This window comes from Podarcis bocagei (genome assembly GCF_964188305.1).
Source record: "Podarcis bocagei genome assembly, chromosome: Z".
Classification (NCBI taxonomy): domain Eukaryota; kingdom Metazoa; phylum Chordata; class Lepidosauria; order Squamata; family Lacertidae; genus Podarcis; species Podarcis bocagei.
Genome location: NC_138140.1, coordinates 20,565,134 through 20,583,998, shown reverse-complemented (window position 1 = coordinate 20,583,998; position 18,865 = coordinate 20,565,134). Strand labels below are relative to the sequence as shown.

The window sequence follows — 18,865 nt, the reverse complement described above, 5'->3', positions numbered from 1 at the left end:
AATTGCTGTTGATGGGCACTTGGATTAAGAAAAAAATCATGCCATTTTGGTGTTTTAGAACTGCTTAATGTATTTTTAAAATGTCAAAGTGATTATTTTGAGTTTGTTGCGCATTTTGAAGAAAGTATTGGTATGAAAAATGCCAAAGCTTTGGGGGAACTGATCATTATTGGGGAGTTTCTTTTAAGGAAAAGAGGTTTTGAATAGTGCTGTTATGACTATCTGTATTTCAGCCACACTGTTTTAATCATAAGCAACCTTGAGTCCCAGTCTGGGGAAAAAGTGGACTAGGAGAAGGAGAAGGAGAAGGAGAAGGAGAAGGAGAAGGAGAAGTCTAGACAAACCAAAAAGCCAGTGGTGACACAGTGGTTAGAGTGGTTAGCTAGAACCTGAGAGAGCCCAGGATTTGAATCTGCACTCAACCATGAAGGTCACTTGGTGTGACCTTGGGCCAGTCACTCACTCTGACCCACCTCACAGGGTTATGGAATCATTGAATCTTCTCCGGGTTAAACATGCCCAACTCCCTTAACCATTCCTCATCTGGCTTGGTTTCCACACAAACAGCTTTATTGTGGTCCATAGACCCAAAATGCACAGTAAAACAAATGGCATATATCAACAGTTATTAAGGCGTAAGAGTGGCTTTGCTAGCCAACAGAGGAGCTTTAGCCCATAGATAATGATTTCTGATTCTTCCTGCCTCTGAGAGAAATTGTGCTACAGCCGGTGTAATATAATCAGTCTTATCCTCAAAGAAAACTTTAACATAAAAGGAGTCAGCAAATCCAGGTTGTTCTGTTAATATTGGTTTGATTAGAAGCTGTCTAACATGGTTATACAGACTACAGTATAATAAAATGTGTTTCATACATTCAACATCCTGGGAACATGGGCACAATCAGCCACCACGTCTTAGCCTGTCCTACATTACATGATTGATGTGAGGTTTAAAAGAAGGGAAGAACCATTATGCCAGCTTGAGATCCCTAGGGGGGGAGTGGGGTATGTCATTATTATTACATTTAAATTCTCTTTACTATTAATTATAATACAAATTATTATTATTAAATAATCATTACAAAAGGAGCATGTGCATTGATTAAAATCTACATTAAAAATAAAAAATGAAAACTTTTAAAAATCTTTCTTTTGTTTTTTAAAAACTGCATTAAAACATCCCACACATGAGCAAAAGGCCACAGAAAGCTAAGAATCAATGGCATGGAGAAAAAGGAACAGTTTTTGTTTTGCTTGGCACTTAAAGATATGTAATGATGGTGCCAGGCGAGCCTCCCAGGGAAGAACCTTCCACAGATGGGGAGCCACTACTGAAAAGGCCTTGTTCTACTGTCATAAATGAAAAATAATAACTACTATTATCCCCCATCAGAGTGCAAAGTTCAAACAAGCAGGAGTGACTGTCTCAGCTGCTTCAGACTCTCAGATGGGGGAGGCACAGGATGTGAAAGAGACCAAACACAGGGGGACCCACAATTGTCATGATTCCCCCCCCCCTCAACCAGCTGGCAGGGGAAATGGGTTTTGGGAGGCAGACGAACTGGAAGCCCCCTCCTTTGTAAGGAGGATGCCTTTGAGGGGTGTGGAAGTGCTTCATAGAATACTAGAGTTGGAAGGCACCCCAAGGTTCATCTCATCCAACCCCATGCCATGCAGGAATCAGTTACCCTGGAGGGTAACCGTCCAAACTCTGCTTTAAAACCTCCAACAAAGGAGAGCTCGCCACCTTCCCAGGGAGTCCCTTCCACAGTCGAGAGAGTGGGCGTCCAGGCAATGTAGGAGCGGCGGCGGCGGCGGCGGCGGCGCGTGCTTCTTGGCCGAAGGCTGGCCGGAGCTGTCCTTTCAGAACCACAGCGCCAGCGGAGAGAGAGGCTGTCGCGACAATGGAGATGCTCGGGAACCGTCGACGGAAGCCCGAGGCCCTTTCTCCGTCCCTCCCGGGGAAAAAGTTGCCCGGAGAGGGTGCCTGGAAGGGGTAACGGAGGGGGGTTTCTTGAGGGGAGCCAGATTGGAGGGGGACCCCAGAAGGAGTCTCAGCCCGCTGCCCCACTAGCTGTCCGGCCAAGGGAAGGAGGAAGCGCGCCGCCGGCTCGAGGGGTGTTGGGGCCGGTAGCAAGCAGCGCGCACGCGCCCTCGCGCAGCAGCAGCAGCAGCCCACTCCCCACCCCATTCCTCAAGGTGTTCACGGAAGATGGCGACGGCTTGAAGGCGAGCGATGGGCAGGCGGAGTTCCCCCCGGCGCCAGGCTCCTGCTCCGCGACGCGGCAGTCCGGAGGAGAAGCGGGCGAAGGCGGAGCGGGCGCGCGGCGAGCGATCGGGAGCGAGCCGGCCGGCCAGGCCCCGTCGGAGCTGAGCGGGGATGGGGGGGAGGGGGAGAAGGAGGAGGGCCGAGCGGTGACGGACGGACGGAGCCGGAGCCGGGGGATGCCGACGCGCCGGGGCCGGCCATGGTGAGGGGCCTCCCGTCGGCGGCGACGCAGCACCATGCCCTGCCCGGCGGGAGCCCTTAGCAGCAGCAGCAGCCCCGCGGCGGCAGCGGCAGGAAGAGGCTGGGGGCGCCCTCGGGGCGGGGATCGGCGGCGGAGGGCGCGGCGGCGGACGGGGGGCGCCGCTGCCGCGCGTCGCCTCGTGGCCGGGGATGCTTCTGCCGCCGCCGCCCGTCGTCGCCGAGCCACCATGCCGCGGAGGAGGAGGAGGAGGAGGCCGGTGACATTACCGGGGAGGGGGTGCGGAGAGGAGCCCCGAGAAGGAAGAGGAGCCGGAGCCCCCCCGCCGCCGCCCCCTCCAAAAATATGACCGGCGGCGCCGCCTCCCAGAACCGCCGCCGTTGCATCCGAACCCCGCCGAACCCCCCCGAGAAACCGTGCGCCGACTCGGAGCGGGCCCAGAAATGGCGCCTGTCGCTGGCCTCTCTCCTCTTCTTCACCGTCCTTCTCTCCGACCGCCTCTGGCTTTGCGCCGCCGCCGGGGCCCAGCTCAGAGCCCAGGATAGGAGCGTCGCCCAACCGGAGGCCGCGGTGAGGAGCGGTGGAGGCGCAGCCCCGACAGCGGAGGCGCGGCTCTGCCCCAACCAGGACTTGAGCTCAGCTTGTGGCCAACCGGCCGCGCCTCCCAGACCAGAAGCCGCGGCGGCGAGCAGCCCCGAAGGCGCGGCCCCGACGGCGCAGCCCTGCCTGGACTTAAGCTCTGCCTGCAGCAACCGCCGCCTCTTGCAAGGGCCGCCCGGGTCCGCCTTCTCGGCCGCCGCGCCTGCTGAGGCGTCCCCGCCGCAGCTAGCCTTCCTGGAGCGGCACTTCCGCGGCTTGCGGCTCCCTTTCTGCCAAGCCTACACCGTCTGGGACCTGCTGCTGGGCATGGCCGCCGCGGAGAGCCTGGACTGCAGCCTCCGGAGCCTGTTGGCCGACGTGGCAGCGGCGGCAGGCGGGGCGCAGCGCGGGGAGGCCTGCAGCAGCTGTCTCGAGGCCTACCAGAGGCTGGACCAACACGCTCAGGAAAAGTACGAGGAGTTCGAGGAGCTGCTGGAGAAGTACCTGCAGGCCGAGGACTATTCCGTGCGCTCCTGCCTGAGAGACTGCAAGGTAGGGTTGTCGTCGTCATCCTTGCTTCTGTTGTTGTTGTTAATTACATTTATAGACTGCTCTGTTTTCTCTAAGGAGCATACCATATTTCTCCCTGTTTTATCCTCACAAGAACCCTGCAAGGTAGGCTGAGAGGCAAAGACTGGCTCCCAAGGTCACACCCAATGAGATTCATGGCCAAGTGGGGATTTGAACCCTGGTATCACCCAGCTCATAATTCAGCCCTTTAACCTCTACACCATTATGCAACCCCCGAGCGGAAGCTTTTAATGTTTAACAGATTATTGTATTTTTATATTTTGTTGGAAGTCGCCCAGAGTGGCTGGGAAAACCCAGCCAGATGGGCGGGGTATAAATAATAAATTATTATTATTATATTATTATACACCACACTTGCTCTCAGTTGTGATAATTTGTAGAATGGGGGGGTCACACCAGGAGCTCCTTCCTCTCCCATGGAAGGAATCTGGGCTTTCTCTTATTTCATTACATCTATTCATTGCACTTATTTCCACTTTAGGGGACAGCCCCCCCTACAACAACCCTGCAAGGTAGGTTAGCTTCAGAGAAGACAGTGTCTGGACCCCAAGGTTGCACCCAGTGAGCTATAGGATTGAGCAGCGATTTGAACCCTGGTCCCTCAGGTCCTCATCCTCATTGATCCCCACAACAACTCTGAGAGGTAGGTTAGGCTGACAGGCAGATACTGTGTTCCCCACCCCCTGTGAGTTTCCTGGAGTCTGAGAGGGGGTTTGAACCCTGAGCTCTCACAGGTCCGTAGTCCAACCTTCTACCCATTATACCACACTGGCTCTCTGGGAGCAAGTTACTTGTTTTGCTTCAGGGATGGCTACCCTGTTTTGAGCTCAAGGGTGACTAATATAACCCCATTTGCTTGCCCACACCTGCCTACCTTACTCATTTGAAGTACCATGTGGGGCCCCTGTGTGGGAAGAAAAGGAGGGGCTGCTGGTCCTGTATCCCTGCTTGAGGGATGAGTCCAGGTTGTGGGGGAGGTAGCATGGCTCGGATCTAGGTGCAGAATCATGGAATTGTAGTAAAAGCACAGCAGGAAAATGTGGTGTTATAAAGCAGGGAAAACAGAGGGTCAGTGAATTGGGGGAGGTTTGCCATCAGTGGCTGCTAGCCATGATGGCTATGCTCTGCCTCCACCGTGAGAGACAGGAATGCATCTGAATACCAGTTGCTGGAAACCAACTCTCAGAAGTTCATGTGTCTTCCATAGCACCCAGTTACATTATGGGACTCAGGCAGGAGGCAGTGGTGAGGGGCTGTAAAAGAGGACTGAACAAATTTTTGAAAAGGAGAAAGCTATTGATGGCTGCTGGCCAGAATGGCTGTGCTCTGCCTCTCGTATCTGAGGCATCAATACTTCTGAGTAACAGTTGCTGGAAGCCACCGGAGGGGAGAGTTGCTCTTGTGCTTAGGTCCTCCTTGCAGATCTCCCTTTGGGGTATCCAGTTGGTCACTATGAGAATTCTGGACTAGATGGGCCTTTGACCTGACCTAGCAGGCTTTTCTTATGCTCTTGGGCTCATGTTCCACATGCTGGTTTCCCGCAGGCATATGTGCCCCTGTCACAAGATGCTGCTGGACTCCAACTCCCATCAGCCCCAGTTGTCAGCATGTTTAGAGGTCAGGGAGGAGCATGGGAGTTGTAATCCAGCAGCAAGTGAACAGCTCTGTCCTGCAGCAACGTTTTTTGTTTTTTTTAATGATATTTATTATGAGTTTGAAAATTACGGAAAGAGAAAAAGAACAATAGAAAATTAAACATAACTAAACTATACCTTACAATACATCAAAAGAAAAAAAAGAAAAACAAAAAACAATACAATAAAACAACGAAAAAACAGAACAAAAACATTTAAAAACACATCCAGCCTTTCCATGTCTTTACCTTTCATATACTTGTTTCATCAACCTCCTAGCACCTCCCTTTTTTGTAGCTAGTTCAATTAGCTATTTCAGCAAGTCCTTTCCATCTTTCTCAATTTTCGTTCTAAAATTTAGCTTAAGACATTCTAACCTTAAATTTTCCACTTTGGTCCATTAACAATCTATTTTTACTTACAGTGGTGCCTCACAAGACGAAATTAATTCGTTCCGCAAGTCTCTTCGTCTTGCGAGTTTTTCGTCTTGCGATGCACGGTTTCCCATAGGAATGCATTGAAAATCAATTAATGCGTTCCTAGGGAAACCGCCTTCAGACCAGGTCCGGGGACAGACTGTCCCCGGACCTCTTCTGAAGGCTGGGGGGGGAAAAGGGCTTTTCTTCCCACCCCCAGCATTTTAAAAAACCCCGGGACAGCGGAGGACTTCTCCCCTGTCCGGGCGATCTTAAAATGCTGGCGGGCGGCATTTTAAAATCGCCCCGGGACAGCAGAGGACTTCTCCGCTGTCCGAGGCGATTTAAAAGCCCCTGGGAAGGCAGGCAGGGGGGACAAAGACTTTTGCCCCCCGCCCGCCTTCAGAAGAGGTCCTGGACCTCTTCTGAAGGCGGGCGGGGGGCGAAAGTCTTTGCTCCCCCCGCCTGCCTTCAAAAGCCCTCCGGGACAGGCAGGCAGGGGGGAGCAAAGACTTTCGCCCCCCGCCCGCCTTCAGAAGGTGTTCCCTCCCCGCCGCCCGGCTTCGGAACGATGCTCCGAAGCCGGGCGGCGGGGGCAGGAGCACCGTTCCGAAGCCGGGCGGCGGGGGCGGGTGTTCCCGCCCCGCCGCCCGGCTTCGGAGCACCGTTCCGAAGCCCGGCAGCGGCGGGAGGAGGCGTTCCCGCCCCACCGCCCGGCTTCGGAGGAGGTCCGAGGACAGTGGGGAAGACGCGCTGCGCTTCCCCGCTGTCCCGGATATTTCCCTATGGGCTGTCGTCTTGCGAAGCAAGCCCATAGGGAAATTCGTCTTGCGAAGCGCCTCCAAAACGGAAAACCCTTTCGTCTAGCGGGTTTTCCGTCTTGCGAGGCGTTCGTCTTGCGAGGTACCACTGTAATTCTTTATAACATTTCTGCTAAAGCCATATAACTTCGTTCCAGCATCCTTCTAACATTCATTAATTTTGCAATATTTCTGTAAATATACTTTAAATTTTTTCCAATCTTCTTCCACCGACTCTTCTCCCTGGTCTCGGATTCTGCCAGTCATTTCCGCCAATTCCATGTAGTCCATCAGCTTCATCTGCCATTCTTCCTGAGTGGGTAGATCTTGTGTCTTCCAATGCTTTGCAATAAGTATTCTTGCTGCTGTTGTAGCATACATAAAAAAAATTCTATCCTTCTTTGGCACCAATTGGCCGACCATGCCCAGGAGAAAGGCCTCTGGTTTCTTCAGGAAGGTATATTTGAATACCTTTTTCATTTCATTATAAATCATCTCCCAGAAGTTCTTAATCCTTGGGCATGTCCACCAAAGGTGGAAAAATGTACCTTTAGTCTCATTACTCCTGTGGCAACGTTATTAATGCTATCATTATTAATTAAATATACTAGTCTCAAAGTGACATATAACATTTTAAAGGAATGAACAAACATAAATACATTGAAACATTTTTTTATTAAAAAAATCAGCTGTGTATGAATCTCGGCTTATTGCTGTACAGTGGTACCTCGGTTTACATACGCTTCAGGTTACATACGCTTCAGGTTACAGACTCTGCTAACCCAGAAAGAGTACCTTGGGTTAAGAACTTTGCTTCAGGATGAGAACAGAAATCTTGTTCCGGCGGCACAGCAGCAGCAGGAGGCCCCATTAGCTAAAGTGGTGCTTCAGGTTAAGAACAGTTTCAGGTTAAGAACGGACCTCCAGAACGAATTAAGTACTTAACCCGAGGTACCACTGTACTGCAAATAAAAGCAATCATATACAGTGAGGGGGGAAAGTATTTGATCCCCTGCTAAATTTGCCCATTTGCCCTCTGACGAAGAAATGACCAGTCCATAACTTTAATGGTAGGTTTACTGGAGCTGTGAGAGACAGAATAACAACAGGAAAACACCCAGAAACCCAGAAGACAAAAGTCAGAGGCTGATGTGCATTATAATGAGTGAAATAAGTATTTGATCCCTTTGCAAAAGATGACTTAGTACTTGGTGGCAAAACCCTTGTTAGCAATTACAGAGGCCAGACGTTTCTTGCAGGTGGCCACCAGGTTTGCACACATCCCAGGAGGTATGTTGTCCCACTCCTCTTTGCAGAGCCTCTCCAAGTCAGTAAGATTTCGAGGCTGATGTGTAGCTACTCAAACCTTCAGATCCCTCCACAGATTTTTGATGGGATTAAGGTCTGGAGACTGGCTAGGCCACTCCAGGACCTTAATGTGCTAGGCCACTCCAGGACCTTGAGCCACTCCTTTGTTGCCTTGGCTGTGTGTTTTGGGTCATTGCCATGCTGGAATACCCATCCTCGACCCATTTTCAGTGCCCTGGCTGAGGGAAAGGAGGTGCTCCCCCAAGATTTGACAATACATGGTCCTGTCCATCGTCCCTTCAATGCAGTGAAGGTGTCCTGTCCCCCTAGCAGAAAAACACCCCCAAAGCATAATATGTCCCCCTCCATGTTTGACGGTGGGGATGGTGTTCTTGGGGTCATAGGCAGCATTCCTTCTCCTCCAAACACGGCGAGTTGCATTGATGCCAAAGAGCTCAATTTTGGTCTAATCTGACGACAACACTTTTACCCAGTTCTTCTCTGGGTCATTCAGATGTGCATTGACAAACTGCAGACAGGCCTGTACATGTGTTGTCTTGACCAAGGGGACCTTGCGGGCTCTGCAAGATCTCAGTCCTTCACGGCTTAGTGTGTTACCAACTGTTTTCATGGTGACTATGGTCCCAGCTGCCCTGAGATCAATGACAAGTTCCCCCCAAGTAGTTCTGGGCTGCTTCATCACTGTTCTCATGATCATTGCAACTCCATGAGGTGAGATCTTGCATGGAGCCCCAGACCGAGGGAGCTTGACAGTTATTTTGTGTTTCTTCCATTTGCGAATTATTGCACCAACTGTTGTCACCTTCTCACCAAGCTACTTGGCAATAGTCTTGTAGCCCAGTCCAGCCCTGTGCAGGTCTACAATCTTGTCCCTTACATCCTTGGGCAGCTCTTTGGTCTTGGTCATGGTGGCTACTTTGGAATCTGCTGGGTTGATTGCTTCTGTCGACACGTGTCTTTTGTACAGGTACAGTGGTACATCGGGGTTACATACGCTTCAGTTTACATACCCTTCAGGTTAGAGACTCCGCTAACCTAGAAATAGTGCCTCGGGTTAAGAACCTTGCTTCAGGATGAGAACAGAAATCGCGTGGCAGCGGCGCAGCAGCAGCGGGAGGCGGCATTAGCTAAAGTGGTGCTTCAGGTTAAGAACAGTTTCAGGTTAAGAACGGACCTCAGGAACAAATTAAGTACGTAACCAGAGGTATCACTGTACTATAACTAGCTGGGATTATAGGTAAGACCTCCACAGCAGGCACTTCTAATCTCAGCTCATTACATACAGTGAAGATACCAGGTAGCCTGACATCTGACTGGTTGATAGGGGATCAAATACTTATTTCACTCATTATAATGCACATCAATCTGTGAATTTTGTCTTCTGGGTTTCTGGGGGTTTTCCTGTTGTTATTCTCTCTCACAGCTACAATGAACCTACCATTAAAATTATGGACTGGTCATTTCTTCGTCAGAGGGCAAACGGGCAAATTTAGCAGGGGATCAAATACTTATTTCACTCATTATAATGCACATCAATCTGTGACTTTTGTCTTCTGGGTTTCTGGGGTTTTTCCTGTTGTTATTCTGTCTCTCACAGCTACAAAAAAAACCTACCATTAATATTATGGACTGGTCATTTCTTCATCAGAGGGCAAACGGGCAAATTTAGCAGGGGATCAAATACTCCCCCCCCCTCCCACTGTATATATATACACACAGACTAGATTAAAACTTATCATGTGTGCAAAAAAAGGTCATAGTTAAAAGCCAAAGACCTGGCAAAAGAGGATTTTATTTATTTATATTTGCCTGGGAGTTAAAGATATAGTATCATAGAATTATCATTGATGTTAACTAAGGTGGCTCAATTGCAGGTTTCCAAACAGAGGTTGGATGGCCACTTGTTAGGGGTGTTTTAGCTGAGATTCCTGCATTGCAAGGGTTGGATTAGATCAGTGTTTCCCAACCTTTTTTGGGCAAAGGCACACTTGTTTGATGAAAAAAATCTCGAGGCACACCACCATTACAGCCCCGTGATGTCAGCGCGCAGCGTCACGCCGGGAGGGACGCACGAAAGTGTAAGTTTCAATTTTTTTCCCTCCCCCTTGCCGGGGAACCTCCAAGCTTTGGGGGTGGGGGGGGGAGGAGGCAGCAAAGCGAGGCAGGAAGGAGAGCGCGGCTTGGCTGGGTGAGCTTTGGCAGGGGCAGGGAATGAGAGCCGCGAGGCGGGCGCTGCGGACGGAGGCGCTGCCCGCCGAGCTCGCAGGCAGCCAGGCAGGCAGACGGTGAGAGCCCCGCGCTGGGCGGCCTCTCCTCGCCGCCGCCGCCCCGCCTCTCGCCGCCCGACTCGCCCGCCTCCCTCCAGGCAACATCTCGCGGCACACCAGGCAACATCTCGCGGCACACTAGTGTGCCGCGGAACAGTGGTTGGGAAACACTGGATTAGATGAGCCCTGGAACACTTCAGACCCTACAATTCTATTATTAATTAAAAGCCAAAAAGGCCTGGCAGAAAAGAAATGTTTTTGCCTAGCACTTAAAGTTATGTAATGATGGTGCCAGGAGAACTCTCATTGGGGAGAGCATTCCACAAGGTGGGAGCCACTACTGAAAAGGCCCTATTCACACATGGCCAACCTGCAGACCTCCCATGAAAGGGGAGCACAGAAAAGGGCTTCAAATGATGGTCGTAGGGACTGGGGCGGTTCCAATTGGGATGTATTGGGATCCTAAGGCACATAAGGCTTTATAGGTCAAAACCTTTGAATTAACTTTGAAATACCAAGGACTAGGTAGCCCATTTTTGTGGTGGTATCTGAAAGATCTTTGTGGGACGAGTTCTTGCAAATTCTTCATCCAAATGAAGTGGCCTAGTATTTGGTGCCTGTGAAAAAGGCAAGCTCAATGCTAAGGGTCATAAGGAAAGGAACTGAAAATTGAAAACTGCAGGTATCATAATGCCCCATTATGCAAATCTACAGTGCATTTGTGTGGAGTTCTGGCTGCCTCACCTCAGGAAGGATATTGTGGAGTTGGGATAGGTTCAGAAAAGGGCAAGCAAAGCAGTCAAGGCAATTGGAGCGGCTCCCCAAGGAGAAAAGGTTGCAGCAATTTGGGACAATTCGGAGAAAAGGTGAGGACGATATGACATGATAGAAATTTATAAAATGATGCATGGCATGGAGAAAGTGGATTGCAAAAAGCTCTCCTCTCTCGCTCATCATTAAAACTCATCAGCACCCAATGTGGGGAGATTTGTGAAAGATGAAAGAAATTCCCACAGAAGGCATTGATGCCCACCATAATGGAGAGGGCTCTCAATGGTTACCAGCCACAGTGGCTCTGATCTGCTTCCACAGCTGGAGGTAGCAATGCTTCTGAATACCAGCTGCTGGGAACCACAAGTGGAAAGAATCGCTCTTGTGCTGGGATCCTACTTGTGGGTTTCCCATCTGGTTGGCTCCTGTGTAAGCAGGATGTTGGACTAGATGTGCCACTGGCAACCTTGGCCTCATTTTCCTTTTGAAGGGACAGGAGTCCCACCACTCTCCTTGGCTTCCAGCCTCCAGAAGTCCAGAATCTTACCATGATTTAGCTTATTTACTCACGGCATGTACACCCCAGCTTTCCTCCAAAGAGCTAGAGGTGGTGCTTTAATTGTTCTCCCCCTCCTCATTTAATCCTTAACAACACCACTGTGTGGTCAGTGAGGGGAGCTAGGCTGGTGGAAGGTGGCGACAGGCCCCTAAGGTCACACCCAGCAAACTTCGTGGCCAAGTGGGAATTTAAACCCTAGTCTCCAGGTCCTAGGCCTCATTTAATCCCCACAACAACCCTGTTAGGCAGGGAAAGGGAAAGGGACCCCTGACCATTAGGTCCAGTCGCGAATGACTCTGGGGTTGCGGCGCTCATCTCGCTTTATTGGCCGAGGGAGCCAGCGTACAGTTTCCGGGTCATGTGGCCAGCATGACTAAGCCGCTTCTGGCGAACCAGTGCAGCGCATGGAAACCTTCCTACTGGAGCGGTACCTATTTATCTATTTTCACTTTGACATACTTTCGAACTGCTAGCTTGGCAGGAGTTTTTATGATATAGTGGTACCTTGGGTTAAGTACTTAATTCGTTGGGGTCCCTTCCAACTTTATAAGGCAAACCTCTGCCTCTGGGAAACGGATGAAGCTGTGGGGGAATGCTATGCGCTGCTGTCCTGAGGGCAGGGGGCAGAAAGGGGCCATCTGTCAGTGATTCCTGCATTGCAGGGGCAGTATATCCTGCTTCATCACCTGAGCCAAAATGGGAAGTTGCCTGCCCCCCCCCCCGCCCCGTGCCGAAGCATGAAGCTCTGCCACTGCCTAGGCTACTCCACTTGTGAGGATTTGAACTGCCAACCTTCTGATCAGCAAATCCTAGGCTCTGTGGTTTAACCCACTGTGCCACCCGCGTCCCTCACCCTGTTAGGTAGGTCATGCCAAAAGGCAGTGGCTGGCTCCCAAGGTCACTCCCAGTGGGCTTTACGGCTGGAAGAAAATTTGAACCCCAGTCTCTCCCTGGTCCTTAATCTGACACTCTAAACACTATACCTCACTGATGTCAGGGAGGGGGCACTGACTTAGTTTTGGGGGAATGTCTTCTTCCTGAACCATTTCATCCCAAGTGTCCATGTTGTGCTGTCAGGACAGCAGCGCATAGCATTCGCCCACAGCTTCATCCGTTTCCCAGAGGCAGAGGTTTGCCTTATAAAGTTGGAAGGGACCCCAACAGTCATCTAGCCCTGCAGTGCAGGAATCACAGCTTTCTTGTGTGTTAAAAATGGGTGGGGACCACATATCTCTCTCTTCCACCATTGTCTGATCCTTTGCAAGGATGTGATTCAGAGAGAAGGAAGTCCTTCATGCAGCACAGAGTTAAGCTGTGGAACTCCCTCCTACAGGATGGTTTTAAAAGAGGATTAGGGAAATCCTTTTATGATTCCTCAGTGCTGCTCTAGCTGCCTGCTCCTCCCTTGAAAAGCAGAGCCGCCTCCTTCATTTCTTCCGCACATATTTGCATTGCAGCATTTCAGTTTATTCGATGCTTGCTCTTCAAATACTCCCAAGTATAGAAACGCAACTAGAAAATATACACGGATTAAAATGGAACAATAAAAACAACAATATGATTCTGAGAAGCAAAGCAACCCCCCACCACCATCCGCAAAAAAAGAAAAAGAAAATTATCCTTTAAAGGCAGCAGTTATTGGGAATTGCAGTTTTATTGCGGTCAGAGCATCTGGATTGGGTCTGTTTCATAAATCATGAATGCAGGGAAATGAGCACTGCTAATGAGATGTTTGAGCATCTGTTCAAGCTCGGCACACACAGTAGCCCTTTAAGGCAGGCTAGAGAAGAGTTCACTCTCTTAGGCAGCACAACCTGTGGGTGGGGCATGTCCACAGCTCACATTTCCATGAGTTATATAGCATCTTTCAGGGATGCTTTAGTTGTGATTCCTGCATTACTGGGGGTTGGACTGGATGACTGCTGGGGCACCTTCCTTACAACTCTACATTGACTGTTCTCAAGCAGAGTTTGGATGGTCACCTGTCAGGGATTCTTTAGTGATGATCCCTGCATTTCAAGGGGTTGGTCCCGATTACCCTTCTGGGGGTTCCTTCCAGCTCTACAATTCTATGAATTGCATAGGAAGCAGGATTGTCCGTCATTTCCCTTCGAAAGCCGCCAGTTTCCTTCTCCTGCTGGGAAATCCTGGTCCAGCCGCAACACTCAGCTCATGGCTGCCATGGCAACCACATCTGCTTCCCAGAGAAATGTGCAGGATGCATGTGGGGGTGGGCACGTCAGGGCAGCACAACCAAGTTTGGGGGAGTGAGCAAGCGAGTGGTAGCCACAAGCAAAGGACGGGAAGGGAGGAAACAGCCCCTCTCAAAACTTCCCTTTCTCTAGCGTCACTGAAAAAGAGGCAAGAAGGATATCCCCACCACCACAAACATTTGGAGCCTGACACTACTTATTGATGGTGTCGTTACTAAATGAAGCCCTTTATTGATGGTGGTGTTAGCGTTATTTTTTAGTGCATTTATTCACTGGTTTACATAATGTGGAATCATAGAATTGCCTGGTTGGAAGGAGACCCTGAAGGCCATCTAGTCCAACCCCCTTCAGTGCACAAATTGCAACTAAGGAATCCCTGACAGATGGCCATCCAGCCCCTAGTTAGAAATCTCCAGTGAGGAGATTTCTCCAAGGAGAGTTAGTGTTCTTAGATCATAGAACTGGAAAAGGACAGTGAGGGTCATCTAGTCTAAACCCCTTGCAACACAGGAATCACAGCTGTGCTGTATTACTGTGCTACTCCATTATAACATGACTCCATTTCTTGATGAAGACGTTATCTTGCTGTCCACCAACTCTGGTTCTCACAATGTATGGAAGCTTAACCATGCATAACTACATCCCGTATTTTAGTTATCCATTCTCTCCTCAATGGAGTTATCACACACCCACACCCATTTTGACAGATAATGAAATCAAACATGAAACGAAGCAGGATGATGGTGCAGAAAGGAGTGTAGACGAAGCTAGACAAAGGAGAAGGAGGGGAGAGAAAGAGGCTGCCAGCAGTGTGGAGGGTAGCATTTGGAAGCAAATAACTGTAGTAGAGCATCATTATTTGTAAAGTCAGGGGCAATATTTTGAGAGATAAAGGAGTTGCTCTGGTGCCAACTTGAACTGTGTCATGCAGAGGAAAGTTTAAAAGATAGATTTTATTTACCCTCTGTGGGACCTGTGCACATTGACTAACTACTAAGAGGAGATACCATGGAGCTTTATCTCTTATTCCTAACCTCTGTGCTTATACTTTGAACTGGTAGCAACAATGAGTGAGTTCCGGTTAGGTTTCAACTGCTCAGCCTAGTGTTCAAACATAGGAGCAAGAGGCAGCAGTGTCACCTGCTAGACCCTGGACCCCACAATCAGCAAAGGCTGAAATATTACAGGAAGAATTCCAGCAGGTGAAGCTCTCATGACCATAACTTGTAAACAGGGCATTTAGCAGAAGAGTTTGAGGGGGGTGCCTGGAATGCTGTCTCACAGGGTCCGTGGGACCAAGAGACATGAATGGTGAGGGAGCTGCTGCAGTGATCTGCAGCACCTGTTCTGTTTGTCTGCCTGACTGAGAACGTGCAAAAGTCCAGGTCCAGAGGCATTCCTTTATTCCTCAATGGTTAGGGGCATTTGAACACTGTGAGAACAAGATGCTAGATCAGCTGGGCCATTGGCCTCATGCAGCAGAGCTCCTCTTACGTTTATTCCAAATCCAATTGCAGGGGTGCTGGGTTTACATTCTTTCGGTACAGTGTTTCTCTTTATTCCTACCTTCAGAGCATGCAAGGCTGCTCCCTGTTGCGTCCACACCTGTGTCAACCTTGTGGATCCCATTTTTCTAAAGCCCCCTTCTCCTTTCTCCCTTCCTGCAGGCTGTCTACAAGGCATGGCTGTGCTCTGAGTACTTCAATGTGACCCAACTGCAGTGCCAACACCGGATCCCATGCAAGCAATACTGCCTGGAGGTGCAAACAAGATGTCCCTTCGTCTTGCCCGACAATGACGAGCTGATCTATGGAGGGTTGCCTGGCTTCATCTGCACAGGTGAGGCTTAGAATCTATGTTATAGAATCAGAGAACTGTAGAGTGAGGAGGTGCCCCCAGGTGTCATCTAGTCTAACCTCCTTCAATGCAGGAATCTCAGCTCAGAAATCCTTGACAGACAGCCATCCAACCTCTGCTTATGAACCTCTACTGATGGAGAGCCCACCACCTTCATTAGTCATAGAATCATAGAATTGTAGAGTTGGAACCCAAGAGTCATCTATTCCAACCCCTTATAATGCAGGAGTTGCAGCTGGACAATCCTTGGCAGACACCATCCAACTTCTGCTTAAGAACTTCCAATGAAGGACAGCACACCACCTTCCGAGGGAGTCTGTCCTACTGTCAAACAGCTTGTATTCCCTGATCATTGGGATTGTTGGATTTGTATATTTGGACAAAATATATTCTGCTTGTCCAAGATACTATCCACAGGGAGTTAGCCTTGGACTTGTCCAAAGCCTGCTTAGCGTTTTTTTTTTTTAAAAAAAATAAAGATATCAACACAATTACCAACCCAAAAGTGAAGTAGCAGGGTATTGCATCATCCCATATCCAAAGCAAGCAAGCAAACAATAAATGAAAAGAGAAAGAAATGGTGAGACACACCGATAAAAATTGATACATTCCTACTTCCCAAGTTGTCATGGATGGTAAATGTTGAGCATCTGTGTCCAAAGCACTGGAAATGAAAGTCCCACCAGGTGGCATAGAAGCCTCCTGGATCCCCCAGCCTGGAAACACATAGCTTATGTGTCATTTTTTTCCACAAAACCCAAAGTCCTTAAGTTCTTATACCACCCAGCCAAATGCATATTTTTCAAGCTTTTCCACTGCTGGCCCATTGAAACCCTAGCACTACAGGGGGTTGCAGCAGATGACCATTGGGGTCCCTTCCAACTCTTCAGTTCTATGATTAAGGGCTCAAATTCACCCTGTTGATTTCCCATGCCTTGTGCATTAGTACAGAGACAAAGGAAGCCACAAGCCATTCCCTCCAAATGCTTGCTTCTTGCTTTTTTTACCGCCTATTTGAGGGTTCCTATAGTGCAACCCTGGTTTCCTGTACACCAGTGAGCTCTCCTGAAGGTAGCGTTTAGCAGACCCGTGCCATTTCTGATGCCACCTCTTCCTTCTCCTCCTTTGTTTCTGTTCTCATTCTGCCAGGGTTGCTGGAGAGGGAGCTGCCTGACCAGGAAGCCAAGTGCTGTGATGTGCGGTGGGACTCCTGCGACCGGCACCTGGAAGGCTATCGCAATGCATCTGCCAAATCAGAGCCATTCCACGACCAACACCACAACACCCCCCATCACCACCAGCAACGGCAGCAGCAGCACTACAACCTCTACTATCACCACACCCAGTACCACCACCACCACCCGTCCCTGCTGCCAGTGTCTGCAGGGTCCCGCCTCAGCAACAGCAAGATCCGGTTCTGCGTCCTGGTCCTGATGCTCCTCCACACCATGGTGTCCTTCTCGAGCGTGCACAGCAGTGGGGGACTAAGCATGGGGGCCTACCCCACCATGGATGAGACCCTCGCAAGGGACGAGTGAACCTCCTCTGCAAGGCAGGGAAAAAGGAAACCTCCAGCTCTTTTCTCACCTGGAGGAAAGAAGGGGTTTGGGTGGGCACAATGAAGCTCTCCCTACAGTGGCGGGGGCGGCGGCACAGGACTGGGGGTGACACAGACAAAGCCACCCCAACGCAGAGCCCCCTCCCACCCTCCAGAGCAGGTCGTCGCAGGGCCCGCCCTGCAGTGGGTGAGTCTCTGAAGCGTTTGGGGGGCTGTGGGAACAAGCGATTGTTCAACAGCAGGCTTCAGACTGGGCCTCTGGGGGGAAAATGGCTCAGTGAGCAGCAGGCCTTAGGCTGGGCCTCTGGAGAATAGAGTTATGTCAGCAGGAGGCCTCAGGCACGGCCTCTGGAGAAAAGGGTTTGATCGGCTGCAGACCTCAGGCTGGGTCTCTGCAGGGAAAAATGGTTCTGTCGGCAGCAGGCCTCAAGCTGTCGGCCTTCAGCCTCATAGAGGCTCAGAGGCCGAGGAAAGGCCCACAGTGGGGCTTGGAAAGAACTGCCTTCTTAGGAAAGGCAACCCCCCCTCCCCGGCCCACCAAGGGCCACTTCTCTGGCCACCACCACACATAACATGTCTCGTTTATGGGGCCACAGTGATCTCTTCCCCATACTGGGTAACTTGCCCTAGGGGCAAAAGAAACGGCTTGGCAGAGATCCGTTTTTTTTTTTTCCCCTCCCCCATCATCCTCTAAGCCCAATCCAAACTATAATTGTGATGGTGCACTGCCCTGCTGCCCCCTGCCCCCACCTGTAGGAACCTCCATCAGTCACTAATAATTCCCAAGCAACCTTTTCAGTGCTCTCGGTCAAGCCATGTTATGTGATGGGTTGGCTCTTCAGCATTGCAATGGGTTGGACTAGATGGCGCTTGGGTTCCTTCCAGCTCTACTATGATACAGTTTTTCAAGTGGGATTCTCTTGCTCCTTAAAGAGCTTAAATTGAGGGCATGCCTGCATCACCCTTGTCCTCCAGGAGATGTCCTAGGACATGCAACCAATAGCAGGTCCACTCCTGCTCCTCCTCCCACCCCCGCTGGTGTGGTCCAATTTTTCCATTTTTGGAATTGGTTTGGCAATCACTGGGAGTTCCCTCATAGTTGAAATAAGAGTTTTATTGGCAGAACTGCAGCTTGGAAGGGAAAGGGTTAAATTTATAGAACGGTATAATTGGAAAGGGTCCCAAGGGTCTTCTAGTAAAATCCCTGCAATGCAGGAATCCAATACAGTAAATCACTCCTGCCTTCCCACTTTCTGTGATCCTGATATTGATTTAAAAAAAAAAAACACACACCCTTTCCATTGCTGCTAGTCAGGCTTTTTAAAGAAACCATTTTTTAAATGAAGTCTTTAAAGTCAGGTCTCGTTTGGCCCAGAACGGTCAAGAGACAGATTCCCCTTTTGAACGTGGAGTTTCTCCTTGTTATTTGAACTGTCCCTACTCTGCTAAAGAGAATTTTCCCCAAAGTTCATCCAGTAATCATAGTATCATCATCATCATCATCATCATCATTATAAAGAATCCCCAACAGATAGCCATCTACAGGATCTCATGTTTAGAAAGGAGAGTCCATCTACCACCTTCCAACAGTTCTTACCCATTGAAAGTTCTTCCTAATGTTTAGTTGGAACCTTCTTTCTTGAAATTTAAATCCTTTGGTTTGGATCCTCACTTCTGGAGCAGCAGAAAACAAGCTGGCTCCATCTTCCCTGTGACAGCCCTTCAGATATTTGAAGGGCTCTTATGTGGCCTCTCAGTCTCCCCTTCTCCAACTCCCTCAGCTGTTCCTCACAAGGTTTGGTTTCAAGACCCTTAATCATCTT

At 49.8% G+C, this 18,865-nt stretch overlaps 1 protein-coding gene across 1 annotated transcript; it reads left to right on the top strand.

Annotated features, from left to right (window-relative positions):
• The first annotated feature begins 2,669 nt into the window (after positions 1–2,669).
• NALF2 (NALCN channel auxiliary factor 2) lies at positions 2,670–18,551 on the top strand. The gene is made up of 3 exons (XM_081178804.1): positions 2,670–3,599; positions 15,295–15,466; positions 16,634–18,551. The coding sequence occupies exons 1-3, from the start codon at positions 2,814–2,816 to the stop codon at positions 17,020–17,022; spliced, it is 1,347 nt and encodes a 448-aa protein (XP_081034930.1). The 5' UTR covers positions 2,670–2,813; the 3' UTR covers positions 17,023–18,551.
• The last annotated feature ends 314 nt before the right edge of the window (positions 18,552–18,865 follow it).